At 49.5% G+C, this 24,516-nt stretch overlaps 1 protein-coding gene across 6 annotated transcripts in view; it reads right to left on the reverse strand.

Annotated features, from left to right (window-relative positions):
- ASAP1 (ArfGAP with SH3 domain, ankyrin repeat and PH domain 1) overlaps window positions 1-24,516 on the reverse strand; it is a 376,577-nt gene that overhangs the window by 33,599 nt on the left and 318,462 nt on the right. For all 6 annotated transcript variants that reach the window (XM_030553834.1, XM_030553836.1, XM_030553832.1 and 3 more), the window contains one exon: window positions 20,854-21,082. In XM_030553834.1, coding sequence (XP_030409694.1) covers window positions 20,854-21,082 — 229 coding nt within the window. The remainder of the gene's footprint in view (window positions 1-20,853; window positions 21,083-24,516) is intronic.

Below are 24,516 nucleotides of genomic sequence, written 5' to 3' on the forward strand. Positions count from 1 at the left end.
GGACTAAAGAATAAGCATGCTTTGGAAAAGATTTATTATATTTATATCCCAAAGAATACAAAACAATATCAAGAAACTTTTCAAAATGATACCACTTGCTGAATACTGGAACCCAACACCTACCTGCTCCTTACAGACTGGCTCCACGCTCTAGCACAGTCCCATGGTAGCTGTTGGAACCTTACAGCAGACAAGGAGCTAATGAGATTAGATTTGGGGGGAATGGAAATAATGGGAAATAAAGTAAGTTTAAAATCATTTATGGACTGGATGCTCCTCTAAAAGACGGTTACTCACCTTTGTAACTGTTGTTCTTCGAGATGTGTTGCTCATATCCATTCCAGTTAGGTGTACGCGCCGCGCGTGCACATTCGTCGGAAAACTTTTACCCTAGCCACTCAGTGGGCCGGCAGGTCGCCCCCTAGAGTGGCGCCACCATGGCGCTCCATATATACTCCTGCCGGCCCACCCGCTCCTCAGTTCCTTCTTGCCGGCTACTCCGACAGTGGGGAAGGAGGGCGGGTGCGGAATGGATATGAGCAACACATCTCGAAGAACAACAGTTACAAAGGTGAGTAACCGTCTTTTCTTCTTCGAGTGATTGCTCATATCCATTCCAGTTAGGTGAATCCCAAGCCTTACAAAGGCGGTGGGGTCGGAGTGAAATATGGCAGAATAAAACTGCCGAGCCAGAGGCTACAGCCTCCCTTGACTGCTGAACCAGGGCATACTGCGAAGCAAAGGTAAGGACCGAGGACCAATGGAGCTTCGCGACAGGTCTCGTGGGTAGAAACACGAGCCAGCAAGGCGGCAGATGAAGCCTGAGCCCTGGTAGAATGCACGGTGATGTGGCTTGGTGAAATATGAGCCAAATCAGAACAAGTGGGGATGTCCGCCATCACCCAAGATGAGATCCTCTGAGAGGAAAACAAGCAAGCCCTCCCTTTGGCCCGCTACCGGGGCAGAGCTGGGGCACCTTAGGAAATGATTCTGTCAGCACAAGATAATGCGAGCACTCCACAGATGTCCAAGGAGTGCAAAGGTTATGCCCATTGCGTTGAGCTGTGGTAACATGAAAGGCCAAAACACCTTAGGGAGGAAAGCCGGGTGCGGTCACAACTGCACCTTGTCTTTGTGGAACCTTCGTAAGAGCTCTGATCTCAGAGACCCGTCTGGCTAAGACTAGGTTGAGGCCCCAGGGCGGGGCTGGGCGGCGCACCCGAGGGTGCAAGCGCTCCAAGCCCTTGAGGGACCTCGAACCCATAGAGCGTGGGACACTGAACGTCCATCTTAGCCTGCTGGAAGGTAGGGACGGCTGCTGAGCGTATCCTCAGCGATGATACCGCCAGATCCTGCCGCTAAAGGCCAGAGGCAGGCCAGAAAGAGGGGATCGAGACCTCAGCAGGAGCAAGATCGAGCGTACTGCAGCTGTAAAGGAAACGCTTCCACCTGGCTCGGTACGTTGACCAGGTGGAAGGCTGCCTGTCACCCCAACTCAGGTACGCAGGAGCCACCGTGAGGCGAAGAGGCTGCAGGTCCGAGTGACGAAGCCTGTCATTGCCCTGAGTGATGAGGTCTGGGCTGACAGGCCGAGCAACGTGGTATGTCAGTGCTGCCTGGACCACTCTGGAGTGATCATGATGACGCACGCTCCGCCCCTGCGGAATTTGAGCAGGACGTAACGAACCAGTGGGAACAGCGGGAAGGCATAATGCAGTTGGCCGTTCCACGGTATCAGGAATGCGTCCAAGATCGATTCCGAGGAGAGACCTTGGAAGGAGCAGGACACCTGGCATTTCCTGCACTCGCGGTGAGCGAACAGGTCTGTGTGAGGAACCATTTCCACTTCCGGAAAGCGGGACGCCTCACATGGGGCAGAGTGATGACTCGTAAGACAGGAAAGACCTGCTGAGTCAAAGAGATAAGACGTTCCGAACGCCTGGGAGAAAGGACGTCGCCAGCTCCATCGAGCGGGCCATGCAAAAGACCCGGAAATGGATGGCCTCCCGACAAAAAAGGGGGGAGGACTATGTCCCCCCTGAATGCTTATGAAGCACCTGGCCATTGTGTTGGCTGTAAACACCGAGATACAACGGCCTCGCAGCTGCCGCTGGAACCCCTGGCACGCCAGGCGGACTACTCTGATTTTTGGGGCATTAATGAGGAATGCCAGCTCTCTAGAAGACCGAAGGCCTTAAGCTCGGAGGTGACCATGAGCACTCGAGCAGAGAGATGATGCGTCCGCCGTCAGGGGCAGTGAGGGCTGGGGCGGATGAAACCGCATCCTGTCCACACCAAGGAGGGGGTTAGCCACCACTCTAGGGAGCCTAAGGCGTTCGAGGGAACGGTGACTACCATGACCATTGGCTCCCTGTCCAAGCGGTACGCCGAGGTGGGCCAGACTTGGAGAGGACGGAGGCGGAGCTTGGCGTGTTTGGTTACAAACTTGCGGGCAACCATGGACCCAGGAGACTGAGACAAGAACGAGCTGAGGTCGTTGGGAAAGCCTTCAGACCTCAGATGATTGATGCCATCGCCTAAAACCGCAGTTGCGATAAGCAGGCTCCGGCTAGGTAGGAGACCAAGATAGCCCCTAGGAAGCCCAACCTCTGCGTGGGAACCAGAGTGGATTGCTCTATAGTAATCATCAGGCCTTGATCTGTGAATAAGACCGTGACGATGCCCACGGCTGAGTGGGTTGTGTGTCAGAGTCTCCTCGGATAAGCGAATCGTCCCAATACGGAAAAACGCATATCCGACATAGCTACGGTAGGCGGCGACTATGGCCGTAAACCGGGAGTATTCACCGCTGGCTATAAAGCGGAGGCATCTCCCATGCGGAGGGAAGATGGCATTGCAAAAGTACGCGTCCTTCCTATCCAGGGCGGCATAGTAGCCCCCCGGAGGCAAGGATGGAATAATGGTTCCCAGGGATACCATGCAGAACTTCAACCTCATCCCAAACCGGTTGAGTCCATGCAGGACCAGGAAGGTCTGACCTGTGGTCGAGTGGGGGACTAGGGCATAACGGGAGTAAAACCGCTAGCCCCTTTTGTCCGCTGAAGGGGGACAGGGCTGGAGCAATTTTAAGGTGGTACCTATGCTCCATCGTGCGCAGGACCCAGCGACCTAAAAGTAACTGGGGCCATGCCAGGAGAAAGCGGGATCAGGATCCCGTCCTGCGACTGGTACACCGCCCTCCGGTGAACCTTGGAAGGTCCGTCTTTGGTCCCAGTGGTAATTGCGAGGGACCTCGACTTTGGCTTTTTAGGGGGCCTGACGTTTGTCTGCGACCACCTTGGCCTTGCCGTTTTCCAGAGTTCTGCCTCTGGCTAGGCACAGAGTATGGCGGCTGGGGCCATAAAGGCCTGCGTTTGGTCGCAGGCGTATACATGCTGAGACGCATTAGGACCCTATTGTCCAGCAGGCTTCGCAGTCTGGGGCTGTCTCTGCCGCGAAGATGCCTTTACCAACAAAGGGTAAATCCTTTCCCCCGTCCTCCAAGACGGCAGCGAACTCTAGGTGGGAGGTTCGAGGGAGAAACTCCTCCACCCAGGTGCTATAAGTATCGCAGCTAAGCAAGGCTTGTTGCTTCGCACCCCAGAGGTGCAGGGCCCCTGCAGAGTACACCTTGCATTCGCCAAGGCTCTTTCCGCTTCGGGGCTGGCGCCCGCTGGCCATGATATCAGGATCGTGGTCCTGAGCATAAAATCCGCGCATATGGGGTGACACGGATGCGTGTCCGGACGGCCATGGAGGTACTAAAAGAGGGCACGGGCCGAGTCCCTGACTCACTCGGACCTTGCCCAACTCGGCACCGGGGACCGGCATCGGGAGGCGTATCGGTACCTGGAACGAGATCCAGACCCGCAACCAGAACGGTGTCGGGAGGTCGACCGAGATCTCGAGGCTCGGAGAAGAGCTACAGGAGTCAAGGTACCTGCCCCGGTGCCAGATGTCGGAACGGTGCCGATAGCGGGTCGGCGAACGGGATACCGACCGGTGCAGTGAGTGTGACCCGTACCGAGGAAAACAGTACCGGGACTGCCAGTGGTGTCCGGTGTGCCGACAGGACTTGGCGCGTCTGCGGGACCGTGATCATAGACGGTGCCGCTCTGCTGTACTGACAGGGGACAGTCCCTTGAAGAGACTGTATTACCCGTACCGGCGGTGCCCGGGTCAGGCAGCACTGACTCCGTCATGGCACTGAGAGCCCTCGCCGTTGGTAACATCTCCGGCGCGCAGGGAACAGCAGGCTCAACCACAGTGCGTACTGGGGAGCTGTCAGGCACCGGATTCGACGGCCCTCGTGGGGCCGGGATCCATGGTACCGAGGTCATCAGAGCTTCGGTAGGTGCCGGTGCCGGGAGAACCGAGTTAGATAAGCCGTCTGGCTGGGGTGCCGTCAGCACTGAAGCAGCGGGAGTAATACGCTCAACCACGGCGCGTGCCGGGGAGCCGTCGGACACCGGATTCTACGGCCCTTGCGGGACCGGGATCGACGGTGCCGAAGCAGGTGTCGGTGCCGGGCGATCCGACTTAGACTAGCCCTCTGGCCGCGGTGCCGTGGGCACGGAAGCAGCCGGAGAAGTAGCTCGACCACGGCGCGCGCCGGGGAGCTGTCAGGCACCGGATACTATGGCCCTTGCGGGACCGGGATCGACGGTGCCGACGTCATCGGTGCCGCAGCAGGTGTCGGTGCCGGGCGATCCGACGAGACGAGCTCTGGCTGCGGTGCCGTTGGCACGGAAGCAGCCGGAGCAATACGCTCAACCACGGCGCGTGCCGGGGAGCCGTCAGGCACCGGATACTATGGCCCTTGCGGGACCGGGATCGACGGTGCCGACGTCATCGGTGCCGCAGCAGGTGTCGGTGCCGGGCGATCCAACGTAGACGAGCTCTGGCTGCGGTGCCGTTGGCACGGAAGCAGCCGGAGCAATACGCTCAACCACGGCGCGTGCCGGGGAGCCGTCAGGCACCGGATTCTACGGCCCATGTGGGACCGGGATCGACGGTGCCGACGTCATCGGTGCCGCAGCAGGTGTCGGTGCCGGGCGATCCGACGAGACGAGCTCTGGCTGCGGTGCCGTTGGCACGGAAGCAGCCGGAGCAATACGCTCAACCACGGCGCGTGCCGGGGAGCCGTCAGGCACCGGATTCTACGGCCCATGTGGGACCGGGATCGACGGTGCCGACGTCATCGGTGCCGCAGCAGGTGTCGGTGCCGGGCGATCCGACGAGACGAGCTCTGGCTGCGGTGCCGTTGGCACGGAAGCAGCCGGAGCAATACGCTCAACCACGGCGCGTGCCGGGGAGCCGTCAGGCACCGGATTCTACGGCCCTTATGGGACCGGATCGACGGTGACGACGTCATCGGTGCCGTAGTAGGTGTCAGCGCCTGGCGATCCGACTAGACGAGCTCTCTGGCTGCGGTGCCGCTGGCACGGAAGCAGCAGGAGCAATACGCTCAACCACGGCGCGTGCCGGGGAGCCGTCAGGCACCGGATTCTACGGCCCTCGTGGGACCGGGATCGACGGTGCCGACGTCGTCGGCGCCGGGCGAGCCATCTTAGACGAGCTGTCTAGCTATGGTGCAGCTGACACAGAAGCAGCAGGAGCAGTAAGCTCTACCACGGCGCGAGCCGGGGAGCTGCCAGGCACCGGATTCCCTGGTCCTGGGGGACTGGAATCGACGGAGCCGAAGTCATCGGTGCCTCTGCAGGCCGGATAACGCAACTGAGGCGAGCTCTCTGGCTGCGATGCAGGTGGCACGGAAGTAGCGGGAGCAGGGGGCTCAACCACGGCGCGTGCCGGGGAGCCGCCAGGCACCAGCAGGAATCGTAGACTCTCTCGACCTCGGAAGAAGGGAACGGTGCCGAGTCGACATCGGTGCCGGCGACGGTCGGTGCCGGAAGGCCTTGGTGGTACCGGCGGGGTCCGGTGCCGAGGAGGCGCTTCTGCCCGCCGCTTGAACATCGCTCCGCGCCCAAGGTGGAGGGGCAAGTGAAAGTCCCGCACCTTTTTGATCTCGGCTTAAAAGCCTTGCAAATGGGGCACTTATCTGTCAAGTGTGATTCTTCAAACAGGAGTCATGTAGATCTCTCTTCGGCCGCGGCTTCTGGTAAGCCGGGCCCCTTTTGAAAATCTGGTGAGCCATGCATGGCTCCGGCACTGGGCTCATGGAAGGGCTACTTCCTGAACCCCGCTAACTAAACTAACCATGTTAGCAAAGGAAAAACGTATAACCATACAAATATATATATATAAAAGTGTTATAACTGCATAATTATATACGAGAAAACGAGTAGCTAGGGAAGTGGAGGTCAGCTAAGCCGCGCTCCACTGTTCCAACGACCGACACGGGCGGTAAGAAGGAACTGAGGAGCGGGTGGGCCGGCAGGAGTATATATGGAGCGCCATGGTGGCGCCACTCTAGGGGGCGACCTGCCGGCCCACTGAGTGGCTAGGGTAAAAGTTTTCCGACGAATGTGCACGCGCGGCGCGTACACCTAACTGGAATGGATATGAGCAATCACTCGAAGAAGAACTCTTGTTATATGGGGCACTCAGCCCATAAAATACACTAAAAATATTTGCAGATCACCTGTAATCAAATGGATGTAATGTCTAAAATGAAAAGCAAAAATAATTTTTCTATAAAAATAACCATACATATTAATATGGTAATTTAATAGACAAGCTCAGTGATGGCAAATTAAGAGAGTAAGGAGGATCTGAAAAGATAAGGTGATGTGTTTTTTTCCTAAAGGTGGGGGAGGAGATGAAATCTAAAATGCAGTACCAACACATATTTCTCTTCTTTGAGGGACAGGTAGCAGAGTCTAATTTTGTTCAGAGCCATTAAATACTAACATGAAAAACAAACAATGTTTAGGATAATTTATTGTACATTAGTAACCACTTTGAAGGTGATATTTCTATATCAGCGTGTGTTCTCAGTGTCTTACATATTAGAGTATTTGGACTTCATCTACTATCCTTCTGATCCAGCCCAACCTATTCATATAACCACTGGTAAATATGTCTATTAGCATGTACAATGATATGACTAGAGAGAGGCTGGTGTCTCTAACAAGCTTAGATTGGTCTGACAGTTTTGAAAGTAAAGAAACATAATAGTTGAAATTTAACATTAACTTCGCTCAACCTCATTCACACTCTTACACCATCAGTCTGACATCTCCTGCTCTCTAATGCTAGATCATACCACCCCCTCCATAAATTTATCAAGCTCAGGACTGTAACAAATTAGCTTTTTGTACCCACTACTCATATTGGAAGGCTGTTTCAGAACTTCACTCCTCTGACAGTTAGATAACTTTGTTTAATTTAAAGCCTAAACTTGTGATGACCAGTTTATAAGAACATGTATCTGTCAACACCAAAGATTTACATCACTGCAACATACATAATAATGGCCATACTGGGTCAGACCAAAGGTATATCCAGCCCAGTATCTGTCTACCGACAGTGACCAATGACAGATGCCCCGGAGGGAGTGAACCTAACAAGTAATGATCAAGTGATCTCTCTCCTGCCATCCCTCTCCACCCTCTGACAAACAGAGGCTAGGGACACCATTCCTTACCCATCCTGGCTAACAGCCATTAATGGACTTAACCTCCATGACTTTATCTAGTTCTCTTTTAAACCCTGTTATAGTCCTAGCCTTCACAACTCCTCAGGCAAGGAGTTCCACAGGTTGACTGTGCACTGTGTGAAGAAGAACTTCCTTTTATTTGTTTTAAACCTGCTACCTTCTAATTTCATTTGGTGGCTCCTTCTTATATTATGGGAACAAGTAAATAACTCTTCCTTATTCACTTTCTCCACATCACTCATGATTTTATATACCTCTAGCATATCCTCCTTTAGTCTCCTCTTTTCCAAACTGGAAAGTCCTAGGGTCTTTAATTTCTCCTCATATGGGACCCATTCCAAACCCCTAATCATTTTATCAGAGGGTAGCCATGTTAGTCTGGTTCTGTAAAAGCAGCAAAGAATCCTGTGGCACCTTATAGACTAACAGACGTTTTGGAGCATGAGCTTTTGTGGGTGAATACCCACTTCCTCAGATGCATGTAATGGAAATATCCAGGGGCAGGTATATATATGTGTGCTAGCAAGCAAGCTAGAGATAACGAGGTCAGTTCAATCAGGGAGGATGAGGCCCTGTTCTAGCAGTTGAGGTGTGAAAACCAAGAGAGGAGAAACTGGTTCTGTAATTGGCAAGCCATTCACAGTCTTTGTTCAATCCTGAGCTGATGGTGTCAAATAAGCTCAGGATTGAACAAAGACTGTGAATGGCTTGCCAATTACAGAACCAGTTTCTCCTCTCTTGGTTTTCACACCTCAACTGCTAGAACAGGGCCTCATTCTCCCTGATTGAACTGACCTCGTTATCTCTAGCTTGCTTGCTAGCACACATATATATACCTGCCCCTGGATATTTCCATTACATGCATCTGAAGAAGTGGGTATTCACCCACGAAAGCTCATGCTCCAAAACGTCTGTTAGTCTATAAGGTGCCACAGGATTCTTTGCTGCTTTTACTAATCATTTTAGTTGCCCTTTTCTGAACTTTTTCTAATGCCAATATATCTCTTTTGAGATGAGGAGACCACATCTGTACGCAGTATTCAAGATGTGGGCGTACCATGGATTTATATAAGTGCAATAAGATATACTCCATCTTATTCTCTATCCCTTTTTAAATGATTCCTTACATCCTGTTTGCTTTTTAGACTGCCGCTGTACACTGCATGTACGTCTTCAGAGAACTATCCACGATGACTCTAAGAGCTCTCTCCTGATTAGCTGTAGCTAAATTAGCCCCCCTCAGATTGTACGTACAGTTGGGGTTATTTTTTCCAATGTGCATTACTTTACATTTATCCACGTTAAATTTCATTTGCCATTTTGTTCCCCAATCACTTAGTTTTGTGAGATCTTCTTGAAGTTCTTCACAGTCTGCATTGGTCTTAACTATCTTGAGCAGTTTAGTATCATCTGCAAACTTTGCCACTTCACTGTTTACCCCTTTCTCCAGACCACTTATGAATAAGTTGAATAGGATTGGTCCTAGGACTGACCCTTGGGGAACACCACTAGTTACCCCTCTCCATTCTGAGAATTTACCATTAATTCCTACCCTTTGTTCCCTGTCTTTTAACCAGTTCTCAAACCATGAAAGGACCTTCTCTTTTATCCCATGACAACTTAATTTATGTAAGAACCTTTGGTGAGGGATTTTGTCAAAGGCTTTCTGGAAATCTAAGTACACTATGTCCACTGGATCCCCCTTGTCCACATGTTTGTTGAACCCTTCAAAGAACTCTAATAGATTAATAAGACATGATTTCCCTTTACAGAAACCATGTTGACTTTTGTGCGTTCTTCTGTGTGTCTGACAATTTTATTCTTTATTATTGTTTCAACTAACTTGCCTGGTACTGATGTTAGACTTACCGGCCTGTAAGTGCCGGGATCACCTCTAGAGCCCTTTTAAAATATTGGTGTTACATTAGCTATCTTCCAGTCAATGGGTACAGACGCTGATTTAAAGGACAGGTTACAAACCATAATTAATAGTTCCATAATTTCACATTTGAGTCTTTCAGAACTCTTGGATGAATGCCATCTGGTCCCAGTGACTTGTTACTGTTAAGTTTATCAATTAATTCCAAAACCTCCTCTAGTGACACTTCAATCTGTGACAACTCCTCAGATTTGTCACCTACAAAGGACAGCTCAGGTTTGGGAATCTCCTCAACATCCTCAGCCGTGAAGACCGAAGCAAAAATTTTTTTAGTTTCTCTGCAATGATTTTATCGTCTTTAAGTGCTCCTTTAGTATCTTGATCGTCCTGGGGCCTCACTGATTGTTTAGCAGGCTTCTTGCTTCTATGTACTTAAAAACATTTTGTTATTACCTTTGAAGTTTTTGGCTAGCCGTTCTTCAAACTCCTTTTTGGCATTTCTTATTACATTTTTACACTTAATTTGGCAGTGTTTATGCTCCTTTTTGTTTACCTCGTTAGGATTTGACTTCCACTTTTTAAAAGGTGCCTTTTTATCTCTCACTGCTTCTTTTACATGGTTGTTAAGCCACGGTGGCTCTTTTTTAGTTTTTACTGTGTTTTTTAATTTGAGGTATACATTTAAGTTGGGCCTGTATTATGGTGTCTTTGAAAAGGGTCCATGCAGCTTGCAGAGATTTCACTCCAGTAACTGTACCTTTTAATTTCTGTTTAACTAGCCTCCTCATTTTTGCAAAGTTCCCCTTTCTGAAATTAAATGCCACAGTGTTGGGCCGCTGAGGTGTTCTTCCCACCACAGGAATGTTAAATGTTATTATATTATGGTCACTATTTCCAAGCGGTCTTGTTATAGTTACCTCTTGGACCAGATCCTGTGCTCCACTCAGGACTAGATCGAGAACTGCCTCTCCCCTTGTGGGTTCCCGTACCAGCTGCTCCAAAAAGCAGTCATTTAAAGTATCAAGAAATTTTGTCTCTGCATTTCATCCTGAGGTGACATGTACCCAGTCAATATGGGGATAATTGAAATCCCCTACTATTATCGAGTTCTTTATTTTGATAGCCTCTCTAATCTCCCTTAGCATTTCATCATCACTATCACTGTCCTGGTCAGATGGTCAATAATAGATCCCTACTGTTATATTCTTATTAGAGCATGGAATTAATATCCATAGAAATTCTATGGAACATGTGGATTCATTTAAGATTTTTATTTCATTTGATTCTACATTTTCTTTCACATATAGTGCCACTCCCCTTTCACCCCCCATATGACCTTGTTCTGTCCTTCTGATATATTTCATACCCCGGAATGATTGTGTCCCATTGATTGTCCCCACTCAACCAGGTTTCTGTGATACCTATTATATCAATATCCTCCTTTAACACGAGGCACTCTAGTTCACCCATCTTACTATTTAGACTTCTAGCATTTGTGTACAAGCACTTTAAAACTTGTCCCTGTTTATTTGTCTGTTCTTTTCTGATGTTTCAGATTCTTTATGTGAATGTTTCTAATCTGATCTGGCCCATACTTTATTCTCTTCCCTCCTCTCCTCCTGACTAGAACCTAGAGAATCTCTATCAGTAGTCTCTCCTCTAAGAAAAGTCTCTGTCTGATTCACATGCTCCACTGCAGCAATCGGCTTTCCCCCATCTCTTAGTTTAAAAACTGCTCTGCAACCTTTTAAATGTTAACTGCCTGCAGTCTGGATCCACTTTGTGAGATCTTGTACTCAAATACTCTGTCATGCTGAGGACTTAGTTGGTTTGGAGGAAAAATTATCTAGGTTCCTCTGGAAACTTCTGCTCCAGATTTTCCCCTCTGCCAGAGTAATAGTTACTTCCTGAACACCCTTGGTGTTAGTAGCAGCCACTGGATTGCTATGCTCGCTTCAACAATGAGAGCTGAGGCCACTCTGCAATCTCAGCTAGTAATTTCTCTAACAATTCCCCCAATAGCTCCCCACCAACAAGTTCGCATGCACAAGATATCCATTTAGGATGAAGCTATTCATGGATGTAACACAGCTTCCTTGTAGCCACCAAAATGGAATCCATTACTCAACAAAAAGCACATTAAGGATCTGACCAGGACAGAATTTGTGATGTCTTACTCTAAGCTAGGATCATACCTTTAGACAATATGCCACTTTTTTGCCACAAAGAGGGCATTCCTTGCTAAATGTATGAAGAACCTGTGATCCAAAAGGCTATAGCTGAGGTTTGAAATTGCTGTGCATAGTTATCATTCCTGTGGTCTATCAGTCTTTTGAAAAGAAGTCCCCTTCTGAAGATGTGACTATGTTTTTGACTGGTGGAGCTACTGTTGCACCACCTTAGCTCCTCAAATTTATAAAATTTCTTTGATATAAACATTTTAGATTAACATTTGGTTTAATCAGGTGCCCCCATTTGGCTCTTATGAGGCCTCAAAGGAGGCATTAACAGGAAAGCTTGTATCTAATAATGTTTTAAGGTCATAATAATATATGGAGATATACCTATCTCATAGAACTGGAAGGGACTTTGAAAGGTCATAAAGTCCAGTCCCCTGCCTTTACTAGCAGGACCAAGTACTGTCCCTCACAGTTTTTTTTTGTCCCAGATCCCTAAATGGCTCCCTCAAGGATTGAACTCACAATCCTGGGTTTAGCAGGCCCATGCTCAAACCACTGAGCTATCCTTCCCCTGAAGGTGAAGATATGTAATTAATATTAATGAGTTCCTTGCAAGCCACTGACTGACATCCTGTCCCGAAAAAATCTTGTAGGTTGGCAGTATGTTTTTGTTGTTTTCCCCGGGCTGTTTACAGAAGGAAGGTAGTACATTATTCATTCTGACATAGAATTGCACAACAGAGAAGGTTATTGGTACATATACCTCAATTGTGGAAGTAGCTTGCTAGGTGTCCCTGAAAGGTTAAATGGCTGCTGCCTGCTCCCCAGGCTCTCTAGCATCCAAGTATTGTACTAGGTTGCTCCTACTAGGATTCTTTTGAAAATGAGAAGGGATTTTTCATTTACCTCCCTGTAATCCCATGATGGTGCAGTTTTGTGGGGAGCCTCTGTTCTGGTCACAGACTGCTTGAAGTGCTCCTAGGGCTTTAATGTGGAGCGGTTGAGAGAGAGAATCTTTCCTGCCTTTCAGAGTCTGACCCTCTTTCCCTGGCAGAGCAAGGCTCAATCCCAATTAGGCTTCAGTCTGAGGCAGAACTGCATAGGAGGAACACAGGCTTCTCTGCATGTCCAGAGGGCATGGTGGCGTGGCAGTGAGCATGGTAAAGAAGACTGTGAAAGAAATTCTGTGTATGACAAAAGCCCCAGCAAATACTCCCTTAGGAAGAGAAGACGGGGAAGAGGAGGCTAACCCCATATTTCTTCCCCATTTGTTCATTACTAATAGTAATCACTGCCTTGTGAAGGACACAGTTGCTTCTGTCTTTCTGGGAGTCCATGGGATTTGTAGGACTTACCTCGAGTACTATGAGAATCTCAATTCATAGTGGGAGCAAGGAGAGCTGTACAGGAGCCCTGCTTCTTTTCCCAGGGAGTTGAGGACCCACTTCACTATCGGGGAGGGACTCTGGATCCTTTCAGGATTTTTCCCACTGCAGTTCAGGTCTGTTACAAGATTTATCTCCTAAGCTAGCCAGATAGCTTTCTCCTCATCCTTAGACTCTCTCCCCAAAAGCTCAGAAGCTCCTGATCAGGCTTTTCTGTGTTGTAGTTGAAAGACACTGGGACAGGGTTGGGATTCGTCCTGCTGGTCTGACTCTGAGCCCTGTGCCCTAGTAATGCAATGGTCAGCTGGCTGCCAACTGGCAGGTCAAAACTCACTCTCTGTAGATCTTGTAAGTGCTGCCTCATGTAAGGAACACCGCTTAAGTTTAAGTCTGGTGTTTTTAGGGCAGCTCTGCAGAGGAGTCTAGCAGGAGGTGCTGCAGTAGCAGATCCAGGTGGTTGAAACCACTCTGCTGCTGTTCATCTCATTGAGGGGAGGAGGGAGATAAGTCAAAACTGCATGAAAAATAATAATAATAAAGGCTTTAAAACAAAATGGTTTGGAGAAACTGAACTACCAGCTTGCTCCATCACTGGAGGCAGAAAATCTGGTGGCTTCAGCTGAAGGGTGGGGCTTAGTCCTGGAGCCTCCAGCAACAACAACAGACCATCTCCAAATTCCACAGTAGGGGGAGCATTAGCCCATGAGTAATGGATGAAGACAGAAGCTGTGTAACAGACGGGCAAGGCTAGTTAGGCAGTCAACTGCAACTTTCCTATATTAAAAAAAAACCAAAACAACCCAGGCAACACGAAACTCACCAATACATGACTAATGCTGCCTTTGGAATAGTATTTCCCAAGCATGGTATCTGAATCATGCACCTGGTGTTCTATAAAGCAAACAGAGACTACTGCGTGCACTGTCACACTGTACATTTTAATGAGATCTTTTCATTATGCCTTTTGAAAATTGAAACTAAAGTAAGAGCCAAGAAAATGAAATGAAAATAGTTATGTAACAGCTTTGTAACTCAAGGGGGCAAATTCATGTAAGGCTTTTAGCCTCACATTATGCTGTTAGCCACTAAGCACATTTTACATACGTCTAGTTTAAAAACAAAAATCAAAATAAACAAACAAAAACAGTTTGTCTCTGTATAAGCTGCAGGAAAGAAAAAAGTAGAAAATTTGATGGTAGCAAAGCTTAAAGATTAGATTTAAGTGAATTACAGAAAACTAGCAATTATATTCCATAGTTGAACAGCCCACTTCAAACCATAATGTTATGAGTATGGTATAAATGGATTGACAAAAAGACGGTTACTCACCTTTGTAACTGTTGTTCTTCGAGATGTGTTGCTCATATCCATTCCAGTTAGGTGTACGCGCCGCGCGTGCACATTCGTCGGAAAACTTTTACCCTAGCAACTCAGTGGGCCGGCAGGTCGCCCCCTAGAGTGGCGCCACCATGACGCTCCATATATACTCCTGCCGGCCCACCCGCTCCTCAGTTCCTTCTTGCCGGCTACTCCGACAGTGGGGAAGGAGGGCGGGTGTGGAATGGATATGAGCAACACATCTCGAAGAACAACAGTTACAAAGGTGAGTAACCGTCTTTTCTTCTTCGAGTGATTGCTCATATCCATTCCAGTTAGGTGAATCCCAAGCCTTACAAAGGCGGTGGGGTCGGAGTGAAATGTGGCAGAATAAAACTGCTGAGCCAGAGGCTACAGCCTCTCTTGACTGCTGAACCAGGGCATACTGCGAAGCAAAGGTATGGACCGAGGACCAATGGAGCTTCGCGACAGATCTCGTGGGTAGAAACACGAGCCAGCAAGGCGGCAGATGAAGCCTGAGCCCTGGTAGAATGCACGTTGATGTGGCTTGGGGAAATATGAGCCAAATCATAACAAGTGGGGATGTCCGCCATCACCCCAGATGAGATCCTCTGAGAGGAGAACAAGCAAGCCCTCCCTTTGGCCCGCTACCGGGATAGAGCTGGGGCACCGTAGGAAATGGTTCTGTCAGCACAATATAATGCGAGCACTCCACAGATGTCCAAGGAGTGCAACGGTTGTGCCCATTGCGTTGAACTGTGGGTAACATGAAAAGCCAAAACCACCTTAGGGAGGAAAGCCGGGTGCGGTCATAACTGCACCTTGTCATTGTGAAACCTAGTGTACGGCGGAACCCCCGTAAGAGCTCTGATCTCAGAGACCCGTCTGGCCAAGACTAGGTTGAGGTCCCAGGGCGGGGCTGGGCGGCGCACCCGAGGGTGCAAGCGCTCCAAGCCCTTGAGGGACCTCGAACCATAGAGCGTGAGAACACGGAACGTCCATCTCAGCCTGCTGGAAGGTAGAGATGGCTGCCGAGTGTATCCTCAGCGCTGATACCGCCAGGTCCTGCCGCTGAAGGCCAGAGGCAGGCCAAATAGAGGGGATCGAGACCTCAGCAGGAGCAAGATCAAGCGTATTGCAGCTGTAAAAGAAACGCTTCCACCTGGCCCGGTACGTTGACCAGGTGGAAGGCTGCCTGTCACCCCGACTCAGGTACGCAGCAGCCACGGTGAGGCGAAGAGGCTGCAGGTCCGAGTGACGAAGCCTGTCGTTGCCCTGAGTGATGAGGTCTGGGCTGACAGGCCGAGTAACGTGGTATGTCAGCGCTGCCTGGCCCATTCTGGAGTGATCATGATGATGCACGCTCTGCCCCTGCGGAGTTTGAGCAGGACCTAATGAACCAGTGGGAACAGTGGGAAGGCATAATGCAGTTGGCCTTTCCACGGCATCAGGAATGCGTCCAAGATCGATTCCGAGGAGAGATCTTGGAAGGAGCAGAACACCTGGCATCTCCTGCTCTCGCGGTGAGCGAACAGGTCTGTGTGAGGAAACATCTCCACTTCCGGAAAGCGGGACGCCTCACATGGGGCAGAGTGATCACTCGTAAGGCAGGAAAGACCTGCTGAGGCAAAGAGTTAGGACGTTCCAAACGCCTGGGAGAAAGGACGTCGCCAGCTCCATCGAGTGGGCCATGCCAAAGACCCGGAAATGGACGGCCTCCTGACAAAAAAAGGGGGAGGGGGGACTATGTCCCCCCTGAATACTTATGAAGCACCTGGTCGTTGTGTTGGCTGTAAACACCGAGATACAACGACCTCGCAGCTGCCGCTGGAACCCCTGGCATGCCAGGCGGACTACTCTCAATTTTGGGGCATTGATGAGGAATGCCAGCTCCCTAGAAGACCAAAGGCCTTAAGCTCAGAGGTGACCATGAGCACTCGAGCAGAGAGATGAGGCGTCCGCCGTCAGGGGCAGTGAGCCGGACTTGGAGAGGACGGAGGCGGAGCTTGGCGTGTTTGGTTACAAACTTGCGGGCAGCCATGGACCCAGGAGACTGAGACAAGAACGAGCTGAGGTCGTTGGGAAAGCCTTCAGACCTCAGATGATTGTTGCCATCGCCTAAAATCTCAGTTGCGATAAGCAGGCTCCGGCTAGGTAGGAGACCAGGATAGCCCCTAGGGAGCCCAACCTCTGCGTGGGGACCAGAGTGGATTGCTCTATAATAAACAGCAGGCCTTGACCTGTGAATAAGACCGTGGCGATGCCCACGCGCTGAGTGGTTTGTGTCTCAGAGTCTCCGCGGATAAGCGAATCGTCTAGATACGGAAAAACGCATATCCGACATCAGCGACGGTAGGCGGCGACTATGGCCGTAAACCGGGAGTATTGACTGTCGGCTATAGAGCGGAGGCATCTCCCGTGCGGAGGGAAGATGGCACTGCGAAAGTACGCGTCCTTCATATCCAGGGCGGCACAGTAGCCCCCAGGAGGCAAGGATGGAATAATGGTTCCCAGGGATACCATGCAGAACTCCAACCTTATCCTAACCCGGTTGAGTCCGTGCAGGACCAAGAAGGTCTGAGACCTGTGTTCGAGTGGGGGACTAGGGCATAACGGGGGTAAAACCCCTTACCCCTTTCGTCCGCTGAAGTGGGACAGGGCTGGAGCAAATTAAAGGTGGTACCTATGCTCCATCGTGCGCAGGACCCAGCGATCTGAAAGTAACTGGGGCCATGCCAGGAGAAAGCGGGATCGGGATCCCGTCCTGCGACTGGTACACCGCCCTCAGGTGAACCTTGGAAGGTCCGTCTTTGGTCCCAGTGGTAATTGCGAGGGACCTTGACTTTGGCTCTTTAGGGGTCCTGACGTTCGTCTGCGACCACCTTGGCCCTGCCGTTTGCCAGAGTTCTGCCTCTGGCTAGGCACAGAGTATGGCGGCTGGGGCCAGAAAGGCCTGCGTTTGGTCGCTGGCGTATACATGCTGAGACGCATTAGGACCCTATTGCCCACCAGACTTCGCAGTCTGGGGCTGTCTCTGCCGCGAAGATGCCTTTACCAACAAAGGGTAAATCCTGAATGGCATACCGCAGCTCCGGCCGGAGGTTTAAAACCTGAAGCCATGAAATGCACCTCACGGCGACACTCAAGGCCAGAGTGCTGGCCGCAGAGTCTGCTGCGTCCAACGAGGCCTGGAGGGACGCTCTGGGAACCTTCTTTCCCCCCGTCCTCCAAGACGGCAGCGAAATCCAGGTGGAAGTTTTGAGGGAGAAACTCCTTCACTCAGGTGCTATAATTATCGCAGCTAAGCAAGGCTTGTTGCTTTGCTACCCCGAGCTGCAGGGCCCTTGCAGAGTACACCTGGCGGCCAAGCCTGTTCATTCGCCAAGCCTCTTTCTGCTTCGGGCTGGCGCCCGCTGGCCATCATATCAGGATCGTGGTCCTGAGCATAAAATCTGCGCATATGGGATGGCACGGATGCGTGTCCGGACGGCCATGGAGGTACTAAAAGAAGGCACAGGCAGAGTCTCTGACTCACTCGGACCTTGCCCGACTCGGCACCGGGGACCGGCATCGGGAGGCGTATCGGTACCTGGAACGAGATCCAGACCCGCAACCAGAACGGTGTCGGGAGGTCGACCGAGATCTCGAGGCTCGGAGAAGGGCTACAGGAGTCAAGGTACCTGCCCCGGTGCCAGAGGTCGGAACGGTGCCGATAGCGGGTCGGCGAACGGGATACCGACCGGTGCAGCGAGTGTGACCAGTACCGAGGAAAACAGCACCGGGACTGCCAGTGGTGTCCGGCGTGCCGACAGGACTTGGAGTGTCTGCGGGACCGTGATCATGAACGGTGCCGCTCTGCTGTGCTGACAGGGGACAGTCCCCTGAAGAGACTGTATTACCCGTACCGGCGGTGCCCGGGACAGGCAGCACTGACTCTGTCATGGCACTGAGAGCCCTCGCCGTTGGTAACATCTCCGGCGTGAAGGGAACAGCAGGCTCAACCACAGTGCGTACTGGGGAGCCGTCAGGCACCGGATTCGACGGCCCTCGTGGGACCGGGATCCACGGTACCGGGGTCATCAGAGCTTCGGTAGGTGTCGGTGCCGGGCGATCCGAGTTAGATAAGCTGTCTGGCTGCGGTGCCGTCAGCACTGAAGCAGCGGGAGTAATACGCTCAACCACGGCGCGTGCCGGGGAGCCGTCGGGCACCGGATTCGATAGCCCTTGTGGGACTGGAATCGACGGTGCCGATGTTGTCGGTGCCTCAGAGGCGTCGGTGCCGGGCAATCCGACTTAGACTAGCCCTCTGGCTGCGGTGCCGTTGGCATGGAAGCAGCCGGAGCAGAAGCTCAACCACGGCGCGTGCCGGGGAGCCGTCAGGCACCGGATTCTACGGCCCTTGCGGGACCGGGATCGACGGTGCCGATGTCATCGGTGCCGTAGCAGGTGTCGGTGCCGGGCGATCCGACTTAGACTAGCCCTCTGGCTGCGGTGCCGTTGGCACGGAAGCAGCCGGAGCATTAGCTCAACCACGGCGCGTGCCGGGGAGCCGTCAGGCACCGGATTCTACGGCCCTTGCGGGACCGGGGATCGACGGTGCCGACGTCATCGGTGCCGCAGCAGGTGTCGGTGCCGGGCGATCCGACGTAGACGAGCTCTCTGGCTGCGGTGCCGTTGGCACGGAAGCAGCAGGAGCAGTAGCTCAACCACGGCACGTGCCGGGGAGCCGTCAGGCACCGGATTCTACGGCCCTTGTGGGACCGGGATCGACGGTGCCGACGTCATCGGTGCCGCAGCAGGTGCCGGTGCCGGGCGATCCGACTTAGACGAGCTCTCTGGCTGCGGTGCACCAGCAGGAATCGTAGGCTCTCTCGACCTCGGAAGAAGGGAGCGGTGCCGAGTCGACATCGGTGCCGGCGACGGTCGGTGCCGAAAGGCCTTGGTAGTACCGGCGGGGTCCGGTGCCGAGGAGGCGCTTCTGCCCGCCGCTTGAACATCGCTCGGCGCCCAAGGTGGAGGGGTAAGTGAAAGTCCCGCACCTTTTTGTTCTCGGCTTAAAAGCCTTGCAAATGGGGCACTTATCTGTCAAGTGTGATTCCCTGAGGCACTTCAAACAGGAGTCATGTAGATCTCTCTTCGGCCGCGGCTTCTGGCAGGCCGAGCCCCTTTTAAAACCCGGTGAGCCATGCATGGCTCCAGCACTGGGCTCATGGAAGGGGCTACTCCTGAACCCCGCTAACTAAACTAACCATGTTAGCAAAGAAAACATGTATAACCATACAAATATATATATAAAAGGGTTATAACTGCATAATTATATACGAGAAAACGAGTAGCTAGGGAAGTGGAGGTCAGCTAAGCCGCGCTCCACTGTTCCAACGACCGACACGGGCGGTAAGAAGGAACTGAGGAGCGGGTGGGCCGGCAGGAGTATATATGGAGCGCCATGGTGGCGCCACTCTAGGGGGCGACCTGCCGGCCCACTGAGTTGCTAGGGTAAAAGTTTTCCGACGAATGTGCACGCGCGGCGCGTACACCTAACTGGAATGGATATGAGCCATCACTCGAAGAAGAACTATTAACATCTCTTATAGCAATAATACATCAGGTATGAAAAAATCTTCAGGACTAATATAGTTGTAAGAGACTCTCTTCCCTTTTAACACTATTATAAAATTTATTATTTCATCACAAAAAGGCAACATTAAATATCTCATGGCTTTACATTAAGTGCACATGATGCTGATTACACAACTTTAGCACAAACCCGTACTACTTCTTCATAGATAATCCTACAAAACCAAGTGGTTGTTTCACTCAGTGAAGACCTGGGGCCTCTTGCTCAGTTTTTCAGTGAATATGCGGTTTGCTGGACACCTGGTGCAGGGCTTAGGACCTTCCTTCCACTCCATTAGTGTTCAGCAGAGCCATACTAGCAACTCCACATGTGGAAAGTCTCGTATGAAAAGTGGGGACCTCATCAGCCTGCTCATGGTCTGGCTGTCTTCTCTGCCAGAAGCTGCACAGCATTTTAACCTGAAGCATCACTCATTAGTTACCAAAATGTACCAGATTTGAGATTTTGGTTTGGGTTCATGTCTAGTACGTACTATTGAAATAATGGGTTTAAATAACAAGCATAACATGAGCAGAATTAGTTTTATATAGAATGAATTAGCTGCTTTTTAGAAAACAAAATTGTAGTACATATTTTTTATTCTTAACAATTCATGTCGGATGCAACTTAAATACAAATCTACTGTAAACTTTTCATTTCAGCACTGTAAAATGCAAGCTTTCAGTATGTGAACTTAATCAGATTAAAAAGCATTATACAAAATGAAGGAAAAACACACTAAATCTTGAAAGAACACAAAGTGTTCAGGTTGGTTACGATAACCATCGAACAATCATTTTTGGTTTCCATTACATTTTTGCGAACAGACTTACCTTTGCCAGCATTTCTAGGAGGGAGAGGAGGAGCATCTGCTGTTGGAGAAGCCGGAGAATCTGTGCTTGTAGAGACAAAAATCTGATTTGTAAAGGCTCCATAGGACAGTCTTTGTTTGTCTCTAGGAGTGCTAAATCCTGGCAGAGTCATTTTGTCTTGGGGGGAAACACTGGAAGAGTGACAAAAGCTCTGGGGTCTTGGAGAACGTTCTTTCTTTATAGGACTAGGCTAAGAAAAGAGAGAAAATTTACATTATAGCAGGGATTTAGTATAGTAGGGACAATATATTCAAAATATAAACATTTTGGAGTCCAGCAATTCTCAGCTTTGTTATCTTTTTTACAATACTATACAAAATGTGAATGCCACTGTGTATATATATATATATATACAGGAAGGATATGTGTGTGTGTCTATATGATTAAATACAGATAAAATATTTGTATGATTACAACAGAACTAGTTCCTGATATATATATAAACAGATACCAATATGGTTTCCTTGCTTATTGGTTAGATAACTTCAGCTCATCCCCTTAAAGTATCCTCATTCGTGAAACTCCCACTCCTTCCACATAAATTAATGGCTGTGGCTTTAGCAGATTAACATTTACAAATTGTAATTACATTACTGGCACTGAAAACTATATATATGTAGTGCTATACAGTTATGCTATTCACCTCGCTTGGCTTTTAACAAATTATTATTTAGGAGGTAACAGTAAATCTTCAGTTTGAATTGCACTTAAAATCCTGGCCCAATTGAAGTCAAGGAGGAAGACTGCCAGTGGGGCCAGGAAATTAAGTTAAAATTACATATGATGCTAGAATGAATTATAAATGCATAGAGAAATAAAGGAATAACTTTTCAGGCAAACAAGTTTCGCATGCTTCCTGCAGTAGCCATTTACAAGATGCTATATTTTCTTTTCCCAATATATGTGTCATTTTCTATTTTGAAGATCCCTAAGGTCCCCATTTTGGTAATAATGGGGCAACTTCCAACATTTTTAGTGAATTTCTCCTCATATCTGTGTGAGGTAGGGAAGTACTATTATCCCCATTTTACAGATGGGGAACAGACCACCCAGAGCAATTAAGTGACTTAGCTAAGATCACACAGGATGTCTGTGGGAGAGCACAGAATTGAAACCTGGTCTCCCAAGACCCAGACTAGCACTCTAACCACTAGAAAATCCTTCCTTTTGCTCTGAATTTGGTTCTTTCATCCTTCCTTTTCCCAGAACTGTGCAACACAGTTCTTGAAAAACAAACAAGTCTGTTGATGCAACAAGTAAAAACATATTATGGATTTGTAGAAAGTTTATTTAACACGAAAAGTTCATCTTCTGTGAATTAAAAAACCCTAAACTATCTCAATTTGGAGGGGAAAAATCAGCATAAAAAAGGACAACTATATTGATTTAATTAAATTCATTTTCTTCTGGTGGCTAAAATTAAAACTGAAAGTAAAAATGGGCAACCTCTGTTTTTAATTACATACATGCATTTTACATTAAAGATATGTCCCATCTTCAATGGGCATATTTTAACATCTATGAATAAACATTTTAATGAAAGAAGAAATGGTTACCTACCTTTCTGTAACTGTTGTTCTTCGAGATGTGTTTCACATGTCCATTCTACTGAAAATGTGTGTGTGCCTCATATACAGTTGTCAGAACTGTGGTACTCGTCGGGTAGCTCAGGCACCCTCTGCAATCATAGAGCTGTCCTTGCCACCAGTTTACCCTTCTCTATCACAAGAGTGAACTGCCTGGAGTCCTCCAGTAGCTGTCTTTAAATGCTGTGATGTTTTATAGACTCATAGACTTTAAGGCCAGAAGAGACCACCATGATCATCTACTCTGACCTTCTGCACACTGAAGGCCATAGAACCTCACTCACCCACTCCTGTAATAGACTCAGAACCTCTGGCTGCGTTACTAAAAAGGCTTCAAATCATGGTTTAGAGACTTCAAGTTACAGAGGATCCACCTTTTACACTTGTTTAACTCCAGAATTGCTTCATTAATTGGAATTGCCACTCTGGAGAGCTCCCACAGATACTAATATGTTCACTAGCTTGTGGTATTTTTCATGGACTGCTTCCACTTGACTGTCTAAAACCAAGGCCACCCTTTTAAGCAGTCCTTAGTGAGCATGGTAATTCTCTGGTTGTGGAGAATCACTCACCATCTCTACAACCTCACTGGGTGATGAGGAAGAAGACGCACCATCAGAACACAGTGTAATGCTGAGGGAATGGCTGATCTCCCTCTTGCAGTGGAGGTGCTGTCTGAGCAATTTCCATTTGCTCAGTACTGCTCCTGTTACTGGGCACCAGAAACCATTGTCTGTGGTGCTGACGATCTCTGTGCATCCTCAAGGAAGTCAACCAGACAGGTGAAGAGAGGACTTAACAGGAGGGAGGGACACCCCACCTTCTAGAATGGCCACTGACATGGTGGTGGGCCCCATGGTTATGCAGGCCATTGCCCTTTGCAATGTGCCCACTGCTGGGACTGATGTGACATCCATGTACCTTAAGGCTCTTATGGAACATCAACTGCTTGTCTGGTATGGGACACAAAAGACCCCACTTCCAAATCTGAGTCCCGTGATAATGGTGGAGCAGAACCCAGGTGGACAGGGCACAGGTAAGCCGAACCAGGGGACGGTGGTACTGGGGATATTAACAGTAGCTTGCCCCTGGAATATATAGGCCTTCTAGGTACTGGAAGTGGCATTGGCACTACATGGTCTTGAGAAGCTGGTGCAGGAACTACAGTCACCAGGATCAGCTGAAACCCTTCCTGCATCACCAGGGACACCAATACAGAAAGGTTAAACAATTCTTTGGCAGCAGCATTATGCCTCTGGCATTGTTGGTACTGGAACACGGTCTTGAAACCAGTGTATAGGAACTTCAGGGGTTGACCTCGACAGACCTGGCACAGGTTCTGGAGTTGACAAATATTCCCCCTTCGTAGCAGAGGAACACTCTGGAGAATGCTTCTCCTCAGTGTCCCTCTCAGAATTCTTGCTTCTAGCTGGCCTCAGTACCAAAGGTCTTGCTGTATGAGGTACTATGTCCTTGGAAGATCTGTCTCTTCCTCATTTCCGGAGACATAGAATGTAGCACCGAAGTTATCTCAGGAGACACACTGCGTACTGATGGTGCTGTGCTCAGCGTTTGACGGTTCCCAAAGAGGGCGAAGTGTCACTTCTGTAAGGAGACACTTGGTTCTTGCTGCTCTATCTTTTTTAGAGCTAGGTTTAAACCCTCTATGTGACACTTGTCACTGATATGGGACTCCTCCAAACATTTTAGCCAGCTGGGATGTGGGTAGGGTGACATGTCCCAATATTATCTGGACCATACTGATATTAGGGGCTTTGTCTTATATATGCGACCTATTACACCCCTGTCCCAATTTTTCACACTTGCTATCTGGTCACCCTAGGTGTGGGTCACCAACCAGCATCAGTTTGGCTTACAACAGGCAGGATTTGAATGACAGAGAGTGAGGCATGGTTCTAGCCCCAGTCCTGGGCCTGAGAATCAAATTTGGTCCAAAAGGACCTAAAAACTGAAACTTAAGACTAGCATGAACTATAGACTATATTTAACTAACTACTAAATGAGAAATAGACTATAT

The sequence above is a fragment of the Gopherus evgoodei genome, chromosome 2 (genome assembly GCF_007399415.2).
Source record: "Gopherus evgoodei ecotype Sinaloan lineage chromosome 2, rGopEvg1_v1.p, whole genome shotgun sequence".
Lineage (NCBI taxonomy): Eukaryota > Metazoa > Chordata > Testudines > Testudinidae > Gopherus > Gopherus evgoodei.